A 23,305-nucleotide genomic window follows, 5' to 3' on the forward strand; every position below is an offset into this window, starting at 1 on the left:
GTATAAACTGGGGTTTAATAATCATAAGCAGTGAATATAATGATTCTAGAAAAATGAATACTCTTCCCCTGACTTCTACTAAAGGATTTCATAGAACTGGGGTCAGTATTTTGGGAAGATTTAGAAGAAACTGTCTGATGTGGGATTAAATTCCAAGCAAGAAAGATCTCTAGACTTTCATTTAAGAGTGGAGTCAGTCTGATAATTCAGATCCCAGCTTCAGCTTCCTGAAGATAGGTATTTCAGCTGGAAAGTCATGGTTAGCTGTTCTTACTTATCTTCCCTCCATCGAGTTCATGTTCACTCCTATCTCTTTTCCAGAAAAGGCTCTCATTTGTCATTTAGCTTGCTGATAATTTACAAGTTTGATTTGGTGCTTTGTGCATTTTGGATTTAGTTTATATTTTTTAAATTTGTTTTTAGGGGTGCAGAAGAAGTAAGAAAATATTTTAGGAAATACTGCATTAAATAAGTTCTTCACTGAGGGAGAGCAGAATATAGTTTGTATGTTAATTTGTGTATTTTAAGCACTTTGGTTTTAATGGGAATGTATAGGCATCAGTGAGCCCGAAATGGATGTGTGAACTCATGTAGTACATTTTAACAAACCATGTATACTTATTCTTTACTTACAAGTTTTCTATGTACAAGTTGCTCTTACATGGTTCCATTAACTAGTACAGTGATTTTATTTTTTTGACTTTGTCAATAGCAAACTGATATTTGTAATGCAACATATGTTGTTCTGTGTTCTAAAAACTGGTACTTAAATGACTCACTAAGTTAATTATAAAGGGCGCAATATGTTTCAAATTCAAAATCCGGTACAATTATTTGTGTATAAATTTAGTTTTCATTTAAAGGTTTGATGTGTTAAGAAGCAGAGCCGCATTTTTGAATCAGCCCCTTCCAGTTTCAAGCCAAGTCTGATCGTCTGTTGACACACACAGGGTGGGCTGAATGCAGAGGATGGGTTTGAGTTTTTATTTTGCTCACAGCACATTCCATTTTCCCAATGAGTTTCTCTCCTCATTTCAGACCTCCAGCTTGACTACTCATTGACAGATGAGTTCTGCCGAAACCACTTCTTGGTGGGACTGTTACTGAGAGAGGTGGGGACTGCCCTCCAGGAGTTCCGGGAGGTCCGTCTGATTGCCATCAGCGTGCTCAAGAACCTGTTAATAAAGCATTCTTTCGATGACAGATATACTTCGAGGGTGAGTGGTGGTCCCCAGTGCAGGAGATAGGCATTGATGAAGTCCTTTAGTTTAAATGATGTAAAGAATGTAACTAGTTAGAACATTTGTAGAACAGCACTAAAACTTTTCTCTGTTTCTTGGAATAAAATCAAATGTCTGTTTTTATAGGAAGGAACCAAATAAAGAAGATGGCCACTGCCAACTTAGTCTGTCACTCATTTCTCAGAACCATGGGATAAACCTACCCTGTGTGTTTTTGTTTCAGAGCCATCAGGCAAGGATAGCCACTCTCTACCTGCCCCTGTTCGGTCTGCTGATTGAAAATGTCCAGCGGATCAACGTGAGGGATGTGTCACCCTTCCCTGTGAACCCAGGCAGTGTACGTAAGCATAGTCACAAGGACGTAGCCTGGGTCGCATCCTAGGGCTGCCGGAACAAAGTACCACAAACTGGGTGGCTTAGAACAGCAGAAATTTATTCTCTCACAAAAGAAATTGATTCTCTCACATAAGTCCAGAATCAAGGTGTCAGCAGAGTCTATTCTATGCTCCTCTCCCATCTTCTAGTGGCTGCTGGCCGTCCTTGCTGTTCTCTGGCTTGTGGTGTGCAATCTCTGCCTATGTTCTTACATGGTGTTCTCCCTGGGGTGTGTCTATATCTCTGTGTGCCTTCTCCTCTTATGACACCAGTGATTGGATTTAGGGAGGCTCACCCAGTATGGCCTCATCTTCATTACGTCTGGAAAGACCCTATTTCTAAATAAGATTGCATCCTGAGGTTCCAGGTGGACATGAATTGGAAGAGAACCATTCTACCCAGTACACATCCCCCCTTATTTTGCCAATAAAACCACAGTAGTCCATACATAGTGCCCCTCCTGGTAAATTGCATTTCTGGCTCAGATTGGGTCAATTTAGTAAACCTTCAACTCTTGTTAAATCCAGTATGAAAACCATTTTGCCTTAACTTCAAAATTAATAAGATTTCTCCACTGTCTGAGAGTTCATATGAAGCTCCAAATGTCTAGAGACTGTCATTGCTGCTATCGTCATCCCCTGTTGCTCATCTGGGAAGATTTCCAATGTGAGAGAAAATTCAGCATTATAATTAGAAAGGGCAGGGACAGTTTTCTCTGAAGGAAAAAAAAAATTACCAAAACAGTCTAAGTTAATGTTGGGCAGGCATCAGAGCTCCGGAAAGGGAAAGGTGCTAGAAGTGCTGGGAAAAGAGTAACACTGGCTTTATGGAACGTGATTCCCCTCTTCCCCCCCACCAGCTTTCATATCCCATGATCCTCCTCTCCCTGTTCCTCCTCTGACCCATTCCCACCCTCCTTCTCTCACGCCACATGGTTGCTTCTCCCACTCAGATGTGTTGAATGCATTAGGCTGTCTTGTTCTCACACTTGCCCTCACACTTCCAAGAACAGTTGAGGACATCTTCAGTCATGGTTGATTGTTTCTTCTCTTCCGCCCTTGACAGATGGTAAAGGACGAATCCCTTGCTTTGCCAACTGTGAATCCACTAGTGACTCCGCAGAAAGGAAACACATTGGATAACAGCCTGCACAAGGACCTCTTAGGCGCCATCTCCGGCATTGGTAATGCTCAGTGCTCTTGTCAGCTTCCTTCCAGTGTCACTCTAAGTGTCTTCCTTCCTTCCTGATTGTTTTTATTTTATTTAATTGGATTCTCACTCTTGTCACCCAGGCTGCAGTACAGTGGCACACTCACAGCTACACAGCCTTGACCCACTGGGCTCAGGTGATGCTTCTGCCTTAGCCTTCCAAGTAGCTGGAACTACAAGCGTTCCGGGCTAATTTTTGATTTATTGTAGAGATAAGGTCTCACTAAGTTGCCCAGGCTGGTCTCAGACCCCTGGGCCCAGGCTATCCTCTCGCCTCTGCCTCCCAAAGTGCTGAGATTATAGGCATGAACCACCACGCCAGCTAAAAGTGTCTTTGATCCAATAGTTTGTTAACGTGTTACACTTGTGAATGAGAACTTTGAAGTCTGAGTTAATGCCCTGAATATTCTTTTTCCTAGTTTTGATACTTAACAACTGAAATTTCTCAACCATACACTAAAATAAGGATCACCAAACGCTTGTGATTCCTGAATGTAGTATCTTTAATTACTTGCTTGTACTGTTTACTTTTTGTTTAATGCTTAAGTTGATTTCTCATTTTAAATCTTAATTGAATTATTTATTCTATTAGAAAAATAATGTCTTTGCAGGTGTTGGGAAGACGGGAGGATTTTTTTGTAGTGTTATCGATTTAGGGGAAATGTGACATAGTGATTCCTGAAGGAGATAGTGACCTGTGGCTAGAATTCAATCCTAAAATTAGTTTTCAAAAAGCATCTGTCCCACAAGATTTTTTCTGTCTGAAATAATGGAAGAGCAGCCCCCTCAGGGAGGAAAACAGACAGCATAAAGGAAATGCCTGAGAAAACATACCTACTAATATTCTGACTAATTGAGCCCTGTGCTAGTCTTTTTTTTTTTTAATTTTTATTTTATTTGATTACAGAGATGTGGGGTACATGCCAGGACTATCTACACAAGTATGCAGATTATGTGTTGGCCTCCAACTGGTCCTCACTCTCCCCGGTTTGGGACCAGGTTCCCTTTATGTTGTCACGTGCCCCTCCCTTCCCGATTCTTCTTTTTTTAAAATGGTAACAAACTGTACATATCATCAAAGAGTTGTCACAGATGTCCTGTCTTTATTTCCCCTTCTCTTTACCGTGCTTGAATCAATGAAGCATCCCACTATGGCTAGTGGTTAGACTACCCAACAATGGGAGTGATTCATGGGACAGAACAAAGGGTTTTACCCCAGTAATTCACAGGACTGTTGTCCATTCTGAGTTTATGTCTTACCTTTTGTATTGTTCTTAATATGCCGCTTCATGGAGGTGATAAAAATAGGTAGAATTTAAAATCAGAAAGCCCACACCAAATGCCTAAATTTATTCTGCAATATCAATATGAATCCTTAATCTTGTTTATATTTGTGTATATTTTTATAATTATATTCCCTTTATTTGACATCACAAAGATTAAGAGAGTTTAATTCATGCAAAACGCTGGGGGCAGAACCTGGCATGTGGTAAAGCTCAGCAGGTATTGACTGAGTTTCCATTTGCTTTTCCTCTTGGCCTTTTCTCTGTCTCTGTCCTGCTCTGCCACCCTGCCTGGCTGCTGCTCCAGGAGCAGGGAGCAGACTTTCCTCAGAGCGTTTGGTCTGGGGTGGTTCACAGCACTAGCTTTAAAGTCAGACAGATGTAGCCTTGGACCTGTACTCGACCATTTATTAGTTGCCATGGTAGGATATCCATCCTCTTTACCCTCCACATCCACCTCTCCAAAAAGAGTCAGTAGAAGGATAAAGAGCTAATACAACATGTATGGTACTTGGCATAGAGAAGAGTCACGTGAGTCAGAACATCACTTGACAATAGCTTGATCTTTTCCACCAAGTCTTGGATGCTTCTGTTTTGACTCATTGGACTTGTGTCCAATGCAGAATTCATCTTGTTAGTATTTGGGATTTCTTGGGAACCTAAAGATAAGCCTTTGGGTATCTTTAGCATGATGGCCTTCAGTTGCTCTGCGTTCATGGTGCAGTTATGAAAAGTACTTGAGACCGAGGTAATCCCTTCTCACTCCTTGAATTTCAAGATATAAATCCACTTTTAGATGGAAATCTACTATGACAGGCTTATTTATCCTCAGGCTTCATCTATATTTTCTCCCATCTTGAATATTTGAATCCTTATTCCTTTTTAGGAGAAAGGCTTCCAGGGAAGCTTCACCCTTAAAATGAGGCTTACTAATTTTTTTTCTGGTAGCTTTAGCAACTCTTCTTTTATTCATCAGGGAGTTTCCAGCTAATTTAGTCCTGGTCTTGTCCTTCAAGAGCAGACTTTCTTCTCAATCTCTGTTTAGAAGAAATTTCATTTTCACACATATTGAGAATGCACCTTTACCAGTTTTTTTTACGTCTTTAGAGCATGGTACATGAGAATTTCTAAAAGAGATTCATTACCTGGTTTAAAGCTACTCCAAGATTACATTCATCTTGAAAGACAAGCATTCTTAGGCTCAGGATTTCTTTATCCACCTACTCAGTGTGTCACCTTGGGCTGTTGATACAAAGGGAAGAGAAGTGAACTAAACTTTCATTTTACTCACTTGTCTAAGGTCTCTAAAAGGTAAGACTGGGCCAGGATATTAAATACAAACACATACACAAACACAAACACAAAAGAGGAACAACTGGGCATGTTGATTTGATTTATGCATTTCCATCTGTTTGCCTTAAATTAGGACTTTAGTTTTGGAATCAAGCCCAAAACTGAGAACCTAGGGACTAATTATGCTTTACTGAGAACCTCTTTCTCCTGAGTTCTGTGTTCTACATTAAATATGAAGTACAGTTGTGTTAGAAGAATTATCAAGATAATTTGGTCATAGTGTGTGTGCTTCTGTTCTCTCTGATTCTAGAAAAGTTCCACAGTTTTTAAACCACAGGGTTTTCACCTGTTCCTTATGACAGTCAGTCACACAGTTTCTATCCTGGGAGATACAGCTGGTGGCTGGCAATAAGCCTTCATGGTCTGCATGTTACAGCATTCACTTCTCTTTTCAAATTCCCCTGGCTCTTCTTTTCTTGGTCTTTGTACACTGTATCAGTGTCCGGGAATGGCAGTGAATCAATCTAAGTGTTCAGCAGGGAGAAGGATTTACGACCTTGGTATTGCAGGTCTTTCTTCTCAGGTTAAAGAGTTAAAGACTATTTTGACGTTGCTTGAGAAATGTTGAATTTATGCCACTTGCCATCAAATTTAAAAGCACAACAAGTGCCTGGCTTACAAAAATACTTTGCGAGCAACCCAGGGACTGGCTCTGTTTGTTTTGGTATTTACTTATTTTTTAACATAGAAGTGTCTCCGTCTATGGTAGCTAAGTTGCCTACTGAAATCTGAAAATGCCCAGCCTCTTGTGAGGTGCCGGGTAAGGGCATCTTCAGCTTGAGTCTGGGAGGATGTACATACACCTGCCAATCACAGTGCCCAGATCTCCTCATATTGTCTGCAGAACCCGCCAGACCTTACCTCTGCAGATGTGCCTTTGGTGCAGCACAGAATGTACAAGCCCAAAGACTCATTTTTAATTATGTGATTTACTTAAATCTTATCTAAGCAGGAAGCCATTCTATTTTATCACCTTAAAAATGTTCCTAACTGGGCGTGGTAGCGTGCACCTGTAGTTCCAGCTACAGGCTGAGGTGGAAGGATCGCTGGAGCCCAGCAGATCGAGGCTGCGGTGGCCAGGAGCAGCCACTGCACTCCAGTCTGGGCGGCGGAGTGAGACTCCAACCCAAAAAAATAAAAAAAAATGTTCCATAGTACCAAGATTGGGACTGACTGATTGATCACAGTGCACGGCAGCCTCAACATCCTGGGCTCAGGAGATCCTTCCACCTCATCATTCCCAGTAACTGAGACTTCAGGTGCACACTACCCCGCCCAGCTAATTTTTTTTTTTTTTTTTTTTTGTAGAGTCGAGGTTTTGCTATGTTGCCCAGACTGGTCTCAAACTCCCGGGCTTTTAAGCAGTCTGCCCACCTCAGTCTTCCAAAGTGCTGAAACAACAGGCACGCACCACCATGCCTGACTAATTTTTTGATGTTTTGTGAGATGAGTTTTACTGCGTTGCCCAGGCTGGTCTCAAACTCCTGAGCTCAAGCTTTGGCCTCCCAAAGTGCTAGGATTACAGGTGTGAGCCTCTGTGCCTGGCAAATGCTGTTTTTTAATGAACATCACAGATTTTATTTCCAGATTAGATTTCCTTTCTGCTTTTTAACTGTTTATAAACAGCAGAACTTCCCAAATATTCTCTGTTCACAGTAATTTTTACTTACTGTCACAGTAATTTTTTTCATGATGTCTCCAAGCCAAAAGAAACACGTAACAGTTCTGTGTATTAGGTATTCAGGCCAAATACTTAATAAGTACTTACATCCTAACAACTTAGTAGGCATTTGAAAAAAATAACACATGTTAAATTCAAATAAAAATATTTTTATTTCATTTTCAGTAACTACAGCTGTTCCTAAAGGGCTGTGTATGCTTGTTGGACACTCACAAATTCTCCAACCTTGGAATCGGGTTGTCTCCCGCCACCCTCATTTCCTGTTCTGTGCTGATTTTTGCCCAGTACTTGCTTTTTATCATAGCAACCCCCAAAATCTAGCTTCACAAAGATTTGACATCATCAGAAGAAATGCACATGATCTGATGTTGAAACTGCAGTTCCTGGCAATGTCGGGTGTCATTGCGTTCTCCTTGAAAATTTAAAATATCCCATGACATCCATCAGCGTTTGCGAGGGCACCTCAGCATACAGTTTCAATACCGTGGGTTTGTTGTGCAGTTTAATTTTTTATTTGATAGCTATAGGTAAATTTATCTTTCAGTTTTTTTAAAAAGTCTTCATTCTATCTCGTGCTGAAACAGTTGTACCCTTTTAGTCCAAGGAATCAAAGGTAGTTTCTAATAATTGATATTTACATCTGAATGTTTCAGACTAAAGTTTATTTTTATCTTATTTTACACGATTTGATTCTTTAAAGGTGAAGTAATTGAATGCGACTCTTGGGCCAGCTCTGTCACAGAAAAAATAAGTGCCATAAAAGCAATTTCCCTTCATTTAGTACTTTATTTTTTTCTGTCTTAACAAAACTTTTGGTCTTGGCTTCATTTCCATGTAGCTTCTCCATATACAACCTCAACTCCGAACATCAACAGTGTGAGAAATGCTGACTCGAGAGGCTCTCTCATAAGCACAGATTCGGGTAATAGCCTTCCAGAAAGGAACAGTGAGAAAAGCAATTCCCTGGATAAGGTAATTTCTTTTCACATAGCACAAGTGTTTCTTCTAACTAATGGATGTAGCCTAAAGTAAACATGCTTCGTGTTCTAGTGCCTTTTAAGTGTGATCTTTTGGATTTTTTTTTTTTTTTAACAACCCAGCTAACCTGAGGTAGATATCCAGAGCTTTATCTAAGGTTGGGACCCGTTCCCTGACACTCTCTGATTCCTGTCTCCAGGATCTCAGATCAGGACACTCTTGACCATGGAACACTTTGAGCAAATGGTTCTGGCCGGTTGGGCAGGGAGGGATGTCTATAGTCTTTATGCTGGAGAACACCGTCTGTTACACAGCTCTCCATGCATGTGGGTGTTAGGACTGCAGCCAGCTCCAGAAGAGAGTACTTGAATGTGTGGGTGGTTCAGGTATATAGCTTGGTTTGAAATCACTCTATTCACACTGTACCCACCCTTAACACAACACTTCCTCCTCATACTTTTTGTGTATTTCTTGAAATTACTAAAAGCTCAGACAATCTGGAATGTTGTAGGAAAGGATAAAGCTTGGATTTAAACTGGAGCCATGGTGGAGGGGTATCACTGTGGGCATAGTTTTCCTCAGTTATTTCAAGGTATAGGCAAGGGCCTGTCCCAGTAAACGAGTGAACCACTTGGGATGCATCCCCGGTTCTCTCAGAAAATGTCCTCCTCAGCGTGAGGTCTGTTACCCCACGGCTAGCACTGACGCAACTGTCTTTGAGGGTAGTTCTGTCGAGCAGCCCGTGTGGGTGCGTGTCATGATGTGCTGAACTCTCTCCTTGGCCCCGACATGCCTCCGTATGTAGAGGGAGAAGCTGCTCCGAAGGCACTCTGCCTGTGTCTTTCGCGGTACTGGAGAGGAGGAGGAGAGCTGCCAGTCAGCCAGGAAAAACCGGGTCACTGTGGATTTTTCCCTTCTAACAATTCCACCTTTGCCAGAGGAAACGCTGCACGCTGCACCCCCCCTCCCACTGCCGGAAGTACTGACTTCGCCTCGTGGCTCTGATCAAGTGGGGGGCAAGGCGAGGCATCCCTACCAGTTTTGCCACTAATTGCACCTGTATTTCTCCCTTAAATAAAAACACTCGCATCTTATTACTTAAGCCTGCTTATTATAGACATATATTCAATTGACTACCAATATCTTGAATGAAACATCTTTTTTTCCTTTTGCTTTGATATTTGGCAAAAAATGTTTCTGATGTCAATTGGCAGTATGACTTGGAAGGTTTTGAAATCTCCTGTGTTTGCAATCTCAAGATGAGATTCTTACTCCATTTTTTTCTAATGCAAGCCTGCTGCCTAGTGGCAAAACTACCCTCCCATGTGCCCTGAGCTTTCTGACGTTTGCAGTGCTAAGCTAAGCTGATGATGGCAACCTCATCAGTTTAGGGTCTTTGGCAGTGCTGTGCTGAGATGTCCCTTCAGACACCTGCCATTGTGATCTCCCAGCGGTGCCCACGATGTACCCCATGAAGTTCCCTGAATGACAGCGCTGGGCCCCAGGCTGTGGGGGCTGGTGCACAGCAGTGCCACAGGCTTACTTGCTGTTTCAGCCACTGCCGTTGTCCTGAGGAGACAGTCGGTTGTGCGGTGTCTTCTGAAGTCATGCTTTCTGTGTTTGATCTTAGCATACATACTTTTTTTTGCATGAGGTTTTCCTTAGCATTTCAGAAGGTTTTCCTGGGCATAAACTAAAACTGGTTATCCAGTGTGAAAGATTTGTGCCTCCTAGCTTGTCCCTTACGAAAATACACAGGGAAGACAAGCCAGAGCATGTGTGTGTGTTATCTTGGGTGAAGGTGTGCCTGCGGTTTAATTGTTGCCAAATTATTTGTACCTTCCAATTTGCGTATGATGTGACTCAATTCTAAGAATCTTTCTTTTCCAAGGGAGAAGTAGGAAACGAGTTTTTTTTTCTGTCATTTAATAGAAAAATCACCTGTATTTCCTTTTTCAGCACCAACAAAGTAGTACTTTGGGAAATTCCGTGGTTCGCTGTGACAAACTTGACCAGTCAGAGATTAAGAGTCTACTGATGTGTTTCCTCTACATCTTAAAGAGCATGTCTGATGGTAGGTGGAAAATGAAGAGTCTCGATTTGCTTTCCTTGTTTCAGTATCGAATTTCTTTCTTTAATTGTAATAAGCAGAAAGGATACAAGGACTTAAGGCTTTTCTTCCTGATTTGAAATGTGTGCTAATTTACTAAATGTGATAGAAATCAGAGCCTTACTGTAGGAAATAGTTTTGTCAGTTATTTTATTCTAGAAAATGAGTTCTAAAATGTGAGTGGGCCTACTTTTTATCTTTATATTAAAATGGGATCTACCGTCTTAACTAAAGGTGACAAAAGCACATAAATGAGCAGCTTTTGATTCAAGAAAAAAAATTATTTGTCCAAACAAACTTACTGGCAACTTGCTTAACAGATTTAGTTAGTGTAAATATTCCTTCCATTTAGAGTGTGTATGATATTTCTGGTTTTAACTGGAAAGGAGGTATGTTGTTTTAGTTATCTAATGGAAATGGTGGTATAGATTCTGTTTCTGATTAAGGGTTTGACAACCGCATGTTTTAACAGGAATGGGCAGAACTGTGAATGCTCCGCCTGGACTACATGAGGCTTATGAACACGTGTGACAGGACAGTTTCAACTCTGTTTGCTTATCTGTGTGTCTGGTTGAGTGCTATAACCCATCCCACGGTACAATGTCGCAATTCTTATCCTGGGCCAAAGTCTTGTCCTGTTTTCCCTCCAACAAATTAGAAGGTGTGCTGTGAGCTTCATTAAGGTCTCTGAGTTAAGATGAACTCTCTTGAATACAAAATGCCACTTTTTGAGAACATGAAAGCCTCTTGTCTGCCCCAAAATAGTGGTTCTTTCCTCTCAAGCTTCTATCCCAACAGCATTAACAGCCTGTCTTCGGAACTCAGATGCTAGGAATAACCTGCCTGTCCCTAAAATGCTTAAGGACTGGATAATCTCATTCTTTGACTAATCTGTTACTTTAAAATAGCTATTTTTTAAAAGAACACACACATAAGCAAGATTTTCCTTGAACGTTGACTAAATACAAAAGCATAGGGCACTTATTCTGATATTTGGGTTATAAAGTTTAAATTCTTTTCATTTAAGTCAAAAATTCTAAACTTTACTTCATGGTAATGATTTGTAGCCAGCATTATGATCCTGTTTTTCCTTTTTTTAAAGTTTTCTTTAAAATATTTTTGATCTCAGATATTGAATATTTGATATAAAGTTAGAATATAACTGCTTTTTGAAGACAGATATACAATAATTTTTGCACCTAGGTGAAAGTTACTTTTAAAGTTAGCTCTTTGGAAAGTCGTACACATATTTTAAAAACACAACTATCTCTTCAAAACAATTTCAGAATACCTTCTTTTCCAGTAAACTTCAAGTTATCGATTGTTCTTCCCTTTATAATTAGGACTTTTGTATGTTTTTTATCTCATTTAAGAAATATTCTCCTACCCCCAGAGTCATGAAGATAGTATCCTATGTTTTCTTTGAAATCAGTGTTATTTAAAGTATCACATTTAAGTTTAAAAATCTATTTGAAGTTGATTTGCATGTGAGATATAGGCTGAAGGAGAAATTGCCTCCATAGATAATTCCCACACAGACAAGATATTCAGTTGTGTAACTGTAGCTAGTCTCTCATTTGTTCCACATTTCATGAGCACTTTCCACATGCTGGGCCCTTCCTCTGTCCTTCTTGTGCCTCCTTCCTCCTCACAGAGCTTGGTTCTGTCTTCCCACTCTCACCAGCCAGCAGCCTGAGCCCACAGCAGGGAATGGCACTGTTAGTGCTACGCTGTGGGCCATTCTGCCTGGTATGTGCTGACATGCATGCACTGGCCTCCCTAGGTGCTCACGGTACCAGGATAGGCAGTCCCAAGTAGCTAGAGTCTGTCCCTCTGGTATATAAACTCAAAACCCCCTAGAGAGGGAAGCTCCCTGGCCCACCCTTGTTTTTGTTCCAATAGCAAATCAGGTGCCCTCAATTTAAATTCCCATTCAGCCATAATTCTTTAAGCTGATAAATGGGAGATTATACAGATTCCCTGAGCCTTAGCTGTAAATGGGAACTCTTCTGCCTCAGGGCACGGTGAGGATTAGATGGCACAATCTGTATGGACTCATGAGAACACCCAGCAGGATGCCTGGCACATAACAGATTCTCAGTATATATCCTACGTTATTTCTGCCTGTCACCGTTCTTGGCAAGTATAGAGTAAGAATCCATGGCCCTGTTTCTTCATAAGCTATCAGCATCTCTACAGCTACCCTCTTCACTCACCAAAGACTCGGTGTTTTTTTTCCCTGAGAGAAACCTTTTCACCTATGTCTCAACCTCAGTGTAAAATATAAGAATGCAAGAAAGGTTAACCATCAAATGATAAGACTCTGTGTATTACTAAACTGTTAAGGGTTCATACACAGAGATTTAAATGCACATACCATTTGACACAGCTGTTTCACTTGAAAGACTTTGTCCTACAGATATAGTTAGACATCTGTGCAAAGACCTATGTAAAAGATGTTCACTGAAACATAATTACAATAGCAAAAGGTTAGGAGGGCAGTCAGACCAGGAGTGATGGCTTAGACCTGTAATCTCAGCACTTGGTGGGGCTGAGGTGGGAGAACTGCTTGAGGCTGAAAGTTCAAGACCAGCTTGGACAGCATAGCAAGACCCTGTTTCTACAAAAAAAAAAAAAATTGCTGGTGTGGTGGTGTGTACCTGTAGTCCCACCTACTCAGGAGACAGAGGTGAGAGGATCACTTGAGCCTAGGAGCTCAAGGTTACAGGGAACTATGATCATACCACTGCACTCCAGCCTAAGCCTCAGAGCAGGACCCCGTCTCTAAAAAACAAAGAAACAAGCAACAATTAATGTCTATTAGTTCACGAAATTATGGTACATCCAAAGAGAGGAATATTATGCAATTTGGAAAAGTTTGAGAAAGGTCCAAGCTATTTTGTTCAGTGAAAACTCAAAGAGCAAAATAGTGTGTGTAATATTTTCATCAAATTTTCAACAAGTTCCCTGCTAGGGAGGGAGACGAGAGAGCCCAGCTTTGGGTGATATGCTCACTTGTATTATTTGAATTTTCAAGGCTATTTGAGAGCACATTATGTATAAGTTAAATAAGCATTGTACTAGATTGTAGCACTAGATGGCATATGATGAAGGTAAAGTTCAGGTGTTCAAATGTAGCATTTTTAAGTTGTAAGCCTATTGTATTTGTTATTCAGTATACAGTGGTCACTGTGCTTTGTCCGTTAGTCAACTGTAAAAGGAAGCAGGAGAAAGGTTTGGAAGCTACGCCCCAAGGTGTCTTCCCATTTCCATAATAGGTGATTCTCCGTAATGTACAATAATGATATATATTGTGATTCTGACCAAATAAATGTTTATTTTCTAGATGCTTTGTTTACATATTGGAACAAGGCTTCAACATCTGAACTTATGGATTTTTTTACAATATCTGAGTGAGTAGTTTTGTGTTTGTTTATTGCCTCTTGATTTTTCCTGGGTAATTAAGAGGTGTGAGGAATATTGTGTAGTTGAATCAGGAAGGTAGTATACAAGGGAGGGCCTGAAATTTATTTATAACAAATTGTGTGTTTATTCTGACATGGTTAAGCTTCAGTTACTTTCAAAGTACTCTCCGTTTGATGAAATACACCTGTCAAAATACTTTTTGCACTGCTTAAAATGGTTTTTTTTTGTTTTGTTTTTGGTTTTTTTGCATTAGAGTCTCACTCGGTCACCTAGGCTAGAGTACAGTGGCATACTCACAGCCACCCCAGCATCAACCTGCTGGGCTCAGGCGATCCTTCTGCCTCAGCCTTCCAAGTAGCTGGAACTACAGGCACGCACTACCACGCCTGGCTATTTTTTAAAATTTTTTAAATTTTTTATTGTAGAGATGAGATCTTGTCAAGTTGCCCAGACTGTTCTTGAACCTGTGAGCTCAGGCAATCCTCTCACCTCGGCCTCCCAAAGTGCTGGGATTACTGCCTTGAGCTACTGCACCCAGCTTAAAATGGTTTTTGAACTCATTCATTTTGACACCTTTTGTGCTTCTGCTGATTTTTGTTTTACCTCTTCAACATGGGCAAAGCGTTTCCCTTTGAGAACTTTGTGTTCATCCAGGGAAACAAAAAAAAAAAAGTCGTTCAGGGCAAGATCAGGTGAATAAGGAGGGTGGGGCACAGGGGGGTCATGCTGTTTTTGGTCAAAAACTGCTGAATACTCAGTGTGGTGTGGGCAGGGGCACTCGTAAATCACCCATCAGGAAATGGGCAAGTGCATTGAAAGAGTCTCCCTGCCAAAATTCACTGAAGCTGAACACACCCTCTCACAACAATGCTAGCTAGTACACTGATGCCAGTGGGTTTCTAGAACATTTAGCTAGCCGGGGAAGCCTGTACTGTAAGGGACCCACCATCCAAAAAATAATTTTGGTTTTCTTGGGTCCCCCTCATATATCTCAGCCTTACTTACTCTTGAGCACTTTCTTCTGGACCTGACCCCAACACGTATTTTCCAGGCTTATGGCCCAGTGAACAGTGACCAGCCTTAAATTATTATGGTTATGTGGTTGTTATAGATTAGAGGTGACTGCTTATGTGTATAAGCCATTCTGGTAAAATAACACAAAATTTATTAGCTTAATTGGGTAGGTGCTAAGTTTTCTAAGTTGAATCTAACTTAGTCAAAAACAGAAACTGAGACCAAAAACATTCTACAATTTTTAAATATATGATAAGTAAAAGTGAAATCTTATACGACATCTTTATTATCTCATTTTGTCTCTTTGGTGTAAGTTTCTGATTTCTTTTAAGCTCCTTGCTTTTAGAAACCCAAATCCAAAATCCCTCCTTACCCATAACTGCTGGGTCCAGGTGATTTTCCAAATTCAGAAGTTTATAGATTTCTGAAAAATTTCCATATAGAATATATTCCATAACATACTAGCATTACCCAACAATCAAACACATTATTTCTGCGGTTTAAAAAAAAGGTGTTTCTACAGTAGCACTATTGTTTATAATAATTGTATATATCATAACTATAAGTAGCTTTATGCCTATTATTTTGGTGCCAAATGTATTTGTGCAAACTCAAGTGAAAGCTCATTTCAGAGCTTTGTGCATTTTGGCATTACAGGTGAGACACTATGGGCCAGACCCTCCAGCAGGGACTTGGTTCATAGTCTTGGATCATAGCCTCATGTTCTCTGCTGAGTTATAGTGGTGTGTTACATAGTGATATAAGATTTCAGCACAAGAGAAGCTCCCTAGACATTGTTTTAACTTTTCATTAAATATATGACTTAAACAAAATCATTGTTGTGACTGTACTTAAATAAACACAAACCTATACATTTGATGTACGTCGGGGACTAGTCCATACACTTAAGCCAAAAGAGTGAGCTCCTTATATAGATTTGAAGGAGAATGAATAAGCAACTCAGAACAGCGTGTGTCGTTTTCAACGACATTTCTAAGGCACACTGCCTCGGAGTAAATCTCCAAGCATTGACTCGGAGGGCAGTCCTGTTGGTCGTGGAACTTTGTTCTGTGTTGTCTTAACCAGCCACCACTGCACTCATGGCCGTACAACATAGGGCTTCCCTTACAGGATCACAATTTGCTCTTGGTTTAAAGGGACCCTCCAGAGAATTTGTGAAAAGCAGAAGTAAAGAGCTAGTGGTAGACATAAGATTTTACTGGATATGTGATTGTTAGAGGGTACATAAAGCAAGGTATCATAAACTATTTTATCTTCGTTTCCCTCATAATTGTCATCTTGTCTTCAGAGTCTGCTTGCACCAGTTCCAGTACATGGGGAAGCGATACATAGCCAGGTACTGTGGGCATTTTCATTTGACATGTGTCATTTTCTGTGTTACTTGGCTCTGAACGTGTGGGAATGATCATCAGTGGTGACTGGCAGTTGGGATTCACAGAAGCGGCCGTGCCAACCGATGGCCGGCCTCAGGATTGCCTCTGTAGAATCCAACGGCATGTCTATCTGCGTCCCTTCTGTCTTGTTTTGTCTCATACGTGTCTCTTGAAAAGGTCTTCCTTCGTGGCCTTTTGCTACACATCTTTTCTTCCTTCCGAATTCTCCCTTTTGCTCTGTTCTGTCTCCTTCTCTTTCTCTTCTCCCTAATTCCTCTTCATGTGTTTCTGCTTCCTCTGTTTCACCTTCAAAGGTCATTTTACTTTTCCTGCTCCCAACTACAATGATAACTAATTTCTCATCTAACCACTCTCTTTCTTAAAAATGAAGAATGTTTTCATTCCATCCCAAGTTGGTGTGGACTTCCACAAACCTTCTCGAAAATGGGGCCTTTTCTCCTCTTATTCTGACTAATTGCTAAGTGCCCTGTGTTCTTATCTAACCAGAACTCTTTGCTGAGCATCACAACCCCCCACTTTCCTGTCCTGGACCACACTCCTCTAGAGTCCAAGGAGAGCTGGAAGCTCCTTGCTGATATGTGGTCAGACAGCTTCTCCTTTGCGGGTATTTCCTCACAGCAAGTCTTGTTACCAAGCTCTTACCCCTGCCCTAGAGCTGTTCAGTTATGTCTGCATTTGTTTTTTTCTGCATTGAGAGCAGTTCTGTTAGTGTATTTGTGGAGTCTTGGTCTAAGGATTATATATTCTTTTTACGGTTGTTGTGTAGCAGCTTAATTATAAGTAACCTTATATTTTAAGAAAAAGCTTTAAAATTTAGTTGTGATTGAAGTTTTCTTCTATATGTCTATATCTATAATTCTGTTTTACAGCAGTGAAATAGGATAGAAATTTTTAATAGACTTTCTATTTGAATGTGAAGATTTTCCTTTTTTGTTTAACATTGTTCTTTTGGGGGGATATTTGAGAAGTTTTCAGAATTATGTTTTATGTTAAGAAGAAAAAGTACATGCTTTCTTTTAAAAAGAAACAAATTTAGAATATTTTGAACTTCTATTAATATTTTCCATTTTTAATTGAAATGTGGTAACACTTAAAGTTCTTTAACCATACTTTTTTTTTAATCATAGCAGTGATGTTATATTTGAGTTTTGAAGTGCCAAATGCAAGCATATACAAGGTGTCTTTATACCAATAATCTCTCATACCTTGGCTTTCATTCTCTTGACTTTGTTCCATGAAGATGGGCAGACAGTATATTTTGTAAGAGAAAGGCGTGTGCTGGGCAGCTTCACTCCCTTTTTTCAAGTAACTGTCACCTACGTCACAGGATGGTGTTTGGAGAACACTGTGCCAGGAAGAACAAAATGCCTCCGAGCTTAAAATGGCGAATGTGGGAAGCTGAAGATTTCGGTCCCAACAAAATATTTTAGAGCTGCATTCTGTGAAGTGGTTAACTTACTTTTTTTCAGTGGATATAAATTTAACTTTTTAAGAGAAAAATCTTCTGACTTCATAAACACCTTGTATATATTTGCCTATAAAAGTGTGGACGGCCTTAAAAGTAGATGGACAAAGGAAGACGGGCGTGGAGATGGTGCCACTTTGTCCTGTGCACTGTGGAAAGATACGCCCTGCTTTATACAAAAAAATGCCATGATCTACTGCACGTTGGACAGATCCTGAACTAGAATGTGAACGTTCTCAGTGTTTGCCATCCATGGCGATCTAGTTTTATGAACACTGCGTCTTCTCACTGTCACTTTGAAATCACCCAACAGCATGCTGTCGATGATATCCCATGCATGTCCCTGTTCTCCTACACACAGTAACACAGTGAGGGGTTCGGGGACAGGTGTCATTCCAGCACTGACCTCATTTTCATCTGCTCTGGTGGTGGTTCACAGTAGGAGGTCAGCTGTTTGATTGCTAACCCAGATCACTTTTCTGTTTTCTCTGCTTGACTGCTGACAAGTTTAACAAAGTGTGTGGCTCTCCTCCTTCCTGCTTGGGTAAGAACAAAGGTGTTAAAACTGCCTCATATAATCCCTCCCATTGCATGTTTGTTCTCTGTTGCTTCCAATGCATTTTATAATGTAAAAAAAAAATCTTCTGCTCTTTCGGACATACGTAATCCAAAAAGCTTAGTGATGTTTTGACAGTTGTCAGAACACTAACCTTTAGCACCACATGGGAGTGATGATGCTCACTTGTGTAAAAGTAGCATCTCTAAAAGTACTTTCTGAAAATGAAAGCAGTCTCTGCTTTGGCCCGATCTTCGCTTCTGGGTCGTCATGTGCTTTGCGGTGAACTCGTAGGAGCTGCCGCCTGTCTGGGTCTCTGGCTGCTCCCCAGCACTCGGTCAGTGCGTGGCCGTCTCCTTCGTGCCATGTCCTGGCTTCACTAACGCTCCCTGTCTTGCTGCGGTGTAACACATCTAACTTTTGCTTCTATCCCATTTCACTCATGTTGCAGGAACCAGGAGGGGTTAGGACCCATAGTTCATGATCGAAAATCTCAGACATTGCCTGTTTCCCGTAACAGAACAGGAATGATGCATGCCAGATTGCAGCAGCTGGGCAGCCTGGATAACTCTCTCACTTTTAACCACAGTAAGTTCCATGACATACCATCGTAACAGCCAGCCATCTCATGTGCCATCTCAGAGGGGAGAACCCCAGGCCACACCACACCACACCACCACCTCGGTTTTTCTTCCAGCTCCAAGCTATAGGATGAAGAGCTCATGACCCAGTTCCCTTTCTTGGAGGACAGTCCTCAACATTCAGGAGTGACACAATGTGGAACACGCTCAACTACGGCACCCAACCTATACGTGCTAGACCCCTTGACCTTTTTCCCAAAACTAAATTCGGCAGATTCGATACAGCCAGACATCTCCAGTTTTCTAAACATGATGTTTGGTTTCACTGCCTAGAGCCAGCTTATCTCTGATTTCCCCAGCAACTCCTGAGAACACCCGGGACGGATTCCCTTCACCCCTCCTGATCCCGTGCACGTAATTGATCAAGCGTCCACATTCTGACATTCCGGCCTTGAATGGATGTTAATCCGTACACTGCTGTGAAAACATAAAGTCCGTGAATCGATTTGTGAGGGTGTGGAAAAGCGTCCAATAACAAAGTGACTTTTTCTGTGTTTTCAGTGTGAGAAAGATATCAAGTGTGCTTGGAATTTCTGTAGACAATGGTAAGATTTAATCAGGTTGAAGTCTGCTTACGAGATGCTTCACTTGCAAGCCGAGACCTTTTTGTTCATCTCACCTTCCTAACTTTGGGGCTTTCTAACTTCACAGTAGAGATTCTGCCAAAACATGGGAGCATAGTTCTAATTTACTTTTATCAGTTACCAGAGGGGATGTGGCATCCTGTGCTGTTTCTAGAAATTTAAGTGTTTCATCTTAAGGGTTTCTCAAAGCAGAAAACCTAAAAGATACCAACCATGCAGCACATCAAAAATTAATGTGATCACTTATAGTAAATCTCATTTCTATTAGCGTGGTAGAATTCTTCCATCTCCTCTCCAAGCATGACATAACTAGTTGTTTTATCCAGACAATTATTTGTTCTCATTCCAAATACTGTCTTTAATACATGGTTATTAATATCTTGCCATCATTTCTAATCATAAGAATTCCATTTACTGTGATTTTTCATACTTCTTTTTTTAGTATAGGCCAAGAGTAAAGCAATATTCCCGACACCTTGTTTTGATAATAGTTCACAGTAAGACAGCTGAGGAGGCAAAACACAGTGGCTTCTCACTCCTCCACTCCAACAAGGTTAAGTTGAATGAGAACAGTCTCTCTTGATAACATTCTTGGCCTAATTTAAATAACATTATGTCAGTCTGCCACACACTGAATTGGTAGCCATAAAACGATAGTTCTGAGTTCTTCACTCAGCCATAGAATGTACATTTAGTGACACATTTAAGGTTATAATACTTGATTTCTAACATCTTACACATTGGGGCTTTTTCCAGCTCTGTAGACAAGGCAGGAGTTGAAACAAACAAATCCAGGAACTTTGTTATTTTTCGTTTCCATTTCCTATTTAGCAACAGAAATCCAATCCCCAGTGATAGGCAGGACCTGCAGGGATTCCCTTTGCTCAGAGAATTGATAGGACACAGAGATGGACTCAACATCAGTCAAAATAAATGCTTAAACTTTGAAGCACTTAAAAAAAAATCATAAACAGACCAAGACCCCACCCCCAAAAATAATCATTTAGGAAACACAGAAAACAAACAAATTAAATGAATGATCCGCATAAATAAATAACCTAAATTTGCCCAGATGTACAGCAGCTCCTCCCGCTGCAAATGGGTTTTATGGCGGTGGCTTGAGTTGGAGGAGACAGCTGGCCTTGTGCTGCTGCCAGAGCCATCCTGTCAGCACGGTTGATTTCCATTCTTTCTTCCCGCTACCCACAGAGAGCCCTGTCCTCCTGCCTCCCCACTTCTCCATCAGTTTGCGGTGGCACATTGTCCCCAGTCACACTCTCTGCTGCTTTGCCAGTAAACAGCGTGGGGCTGATTCTTCTCGCCTTCACCTGTGTTCCTGTAGCTCCTGCTCCTCTGGAATTGGCTCTGATGTCTCCTAAGTCCTTGCATCTCCTAGAACTCAGTCTTTGCTTGCATCTCTACTTCTCATTTGTGTTTGAGTGCCTTTAGCCTTTCTGTCCCCTAGATTGTCGGCTCAGCCAAAAAACCACAGGGAAAAGAGAGTACATACTATTTGTGTACAAGTGTGTGTATATGAACATGTATATAAACGTATACATGTTTGTTTACATCTGGACCTGGGTATTTTATGGGACATCTGTGGCATGCGTGCCTCTTTAAAAATGAATACGATACCTTCTGTTGGGCCAACCAATATGACATAGATCCAGTATGTGAGAGACTTGCCAGGGATACCCCAGAGCCTAAAATGGATTTATTTCAGAAAAGAGTCCAAATAGAAAGAGTTCCTGTAGGTTTAGTAGAAGAGGTTTTGCCAGACCTCAGCTTGACCAGCAGAGAGCAGCAGAGGACCACAGAAACCTGAATTCCTCCCTAGGCCTGGCCATGCTGTGCCATCCCCATGCTGTCCCCATCACCCAGGGATCATCCAACGAGGGAAAAAGCACCACATGTACCACACATGTGACTCTAGCAAGGACCTGTCTTTAATTCCAAGAGAAATTAGTGAAAGTTGCAGATCCCACTGTGACCAGAGAACCTTGGATAGCTGAAAAACATTTAAAGGACAGGTTTGTGGCTTGGGTCATTGCCCAAGTGTATAAAAAGTAAATCCTTAGAACATTTAGGCATCGATCTATTTAGTGTAACTTGCACTCATTGTGTATCAGTAGAAGAGGTTTATCTTAAATTATGGCAGCTACATGTAGAATATTTTAAATAAACCATGTTATGGAGGAAAATTGAGAGCGATAGCTACGTTATGAGGTGCAACTTGTTTGCAAGTAAGTGATGCCTTTGCGTTTGAAGTAACACTATTTAGTTTGAGGTTATATTTTTTTTAGGAATATATTAAGTTCATTTGTATGTTAATTTATATGTGTGATAGGGGAAAGCCAGCTAAGAGGTAAAAACATGTGAAGAACACCTGCATTTCATGTCATTTAATGTAGGAGGCAGTTTAAGATCACTGAGTCAAGTTAGCAGAGAATCCTCTTTCAGGTTGGTATTAGAAAACATTTCCTAACTGAACTGCCTGTGAGCCGCATGTGCTGAGCTGTGGGCACTTGGAGCTGGAGGCTTGAAAACAGCCTGGCTGAGGCCCTGCTGGGGATATGTCCAGGTCACTTAAGCATCCAGTGAGAAGTTTGTGAGTCCCCGTTTGACTCTGAAGTTCTTTGATAGCTATGAAGCACAAATAAGAACACAAACATAGGTGATCATTAAATTCCTTTATTGCATGTAATATTGAATTAATATGAAAAATACAGAGAATGCATGAATCTCTGAGTTAAGATTAATATTTTCCCAAAGTTTTTAAGCATGAATGATATATCTTTAAAGTTGGGCAAAATGTGCTTGGATGTTTTAAATGTATTTACTCAAGATAGTAAATGAAACGTTTGTTTATAAACTCACATTTCCTTGATTCTGAGGTGCATTTTTGCACATCTTCTAGTGTTTCTGAAATCAGGGTATATCTTACATATTATATTGCATCTAACATCGTAATCTGTCACTGATTGGTGCAATCGATGGCTTTCAGAATTGATAACGTCTAGTACATTGCCCATTAAAGTCAGTCATTAAAATGCATGGTATGCTCAATCCAAATATTTTCACAGTTTAGAATCTGTACCTCATACAAGGTTCCACTTTCAGATGCAACTCAGCATTAGATTGAAGAACTCTATAGAGAAGAGAAATCTGACAGCATGATGCCCACCTCCTGAAGTAGAATCTCTTAGATTATAGCCTGTGTCCACAAGTCATTCTGAGCATATTTCTTTTCTTTGTGTGTTAGAAGGCAGATAGCAAAACACATGATTTTTGCTTTGGAATGTTATTCCTTATTCTCTTCACTCCTGTTCGCCTGTGAGGAAAATCTTTTAGCACTAAAAAATTGGGTCGAAATGAATAATAGATTGTGTAGAGGTTGATCAGTTGGTATTTCCATAAATATTTGCACTTAATAAAGCTGCACACCATGAGTTATGTCTAGGAGACTGGGTCTCTGATATTTGGAGAATTCTTTAGGGAAGAAAATTCCTTGTCATTTGGTTTTTGTTTTGTTTTGTTTTGTTTTTTTTGAGTTAGAGTCTCACTCTGTCACCCAGACTGGAGTGCAGTGGCCGCTCCCGGCCACTGCGGTCTCGACCTGCTGGGCTCTGGCGATCCTTCCGCCTCAGCCTTCCAAGTAGCTGGAACTACAGGCGCATGCTACCACGCCCAGCTGATTTTTGATTTATTGGAGAGATGAGTTCTTGCTGCCCAGGCGGGTCTCGAACCCGTGGACTCAGGCAATCCACTCACCTCAGCCTCCCAAAGGTGCGGGATTACAGGCTGAGTCACTGAGCCTGGCGTCATTTGGTACTTTTATTTTCTCATAAATTCTACTGTTTTTCTGAATTCAGAGGGCCAGAGGAAAAAAACGTAAAAATAAAAACAAAGCCGGGCTTGGTGGCTCAGCCTGTAATCCCACGACTTTGGGAGGCTGAGGTGAGTGGATTGTCTGA

The 23,305-nt window shown here is 40.8% G+C and overlaps 1 protein-coding gene across 5 annotated transcripts in view; it reads left to right on the forward strand.

The window, feature by feature from the left end:
* The window catches only part of DOCK9 (dedicator of cytokinesis 9), a 239,202-nt gene that overhangs the window by 165,075 nt on the left and 50,822 nt on the right, over window positions 1-23,305 (forward strand). For 3 of the 5 annotated variants that reach the window (XM_008070565.2, XM_008070568.2, XM_021718818.1), the window contains exons 31-38: window positions 1,039-1,217; window positions 1,465-1,578; window positions 2,682-2,799; window positions 7,981-8,114; window positions 10,080-10,194; window positions 13,577-13,643; window positions 15,980-16,027; window positions 18,627-18,694. In XM_008070565.2, the coding sequence (XP_008068756.1) occupies window positions 1,039-1,217; window positions 1,465-1,578; window positions 2,682-2,799; window positions 7,981-8,114; window positions 10,080-10,194; window positions 13,577-13,643; window positions 15,980-16,027; window positions 18,627-18,694 (843 nt within the window). Of the gene's footprint in view, window positions 1-1,038; window positions 1,218-1,464; window positions 1,579-2,681; window positions 2,800-7,980; window positions 8,115-10,079; window positions 10,195-13,576; window positions 13,644-15,979; window positions 16,028-18,557; window positions 18,695-23,305 lie in introns of all 5 variants that reach the window. The other 2 variants (XM_021718816.1, XM_021718817.1) reach the window with 1 other exon arrangement.

Source organism: Carlito syrichta, unplaced genomic scaffold (genome assembly GCF_000164805.1).
Source record: "Carlito syrichta isolate Samal-C Ts95f unplaced genomic scaffold, Tarsius_syrichta-2.0.1 Scaffold313642, whole genome shotgun sequence".
Classification (NCBI taxonomy): domain Eukaryota; kingdom Metazoa; phylum Chordata; class Mammalia; order Primates; family Tarsiidae; genus Carlito; species Carlito syrichta.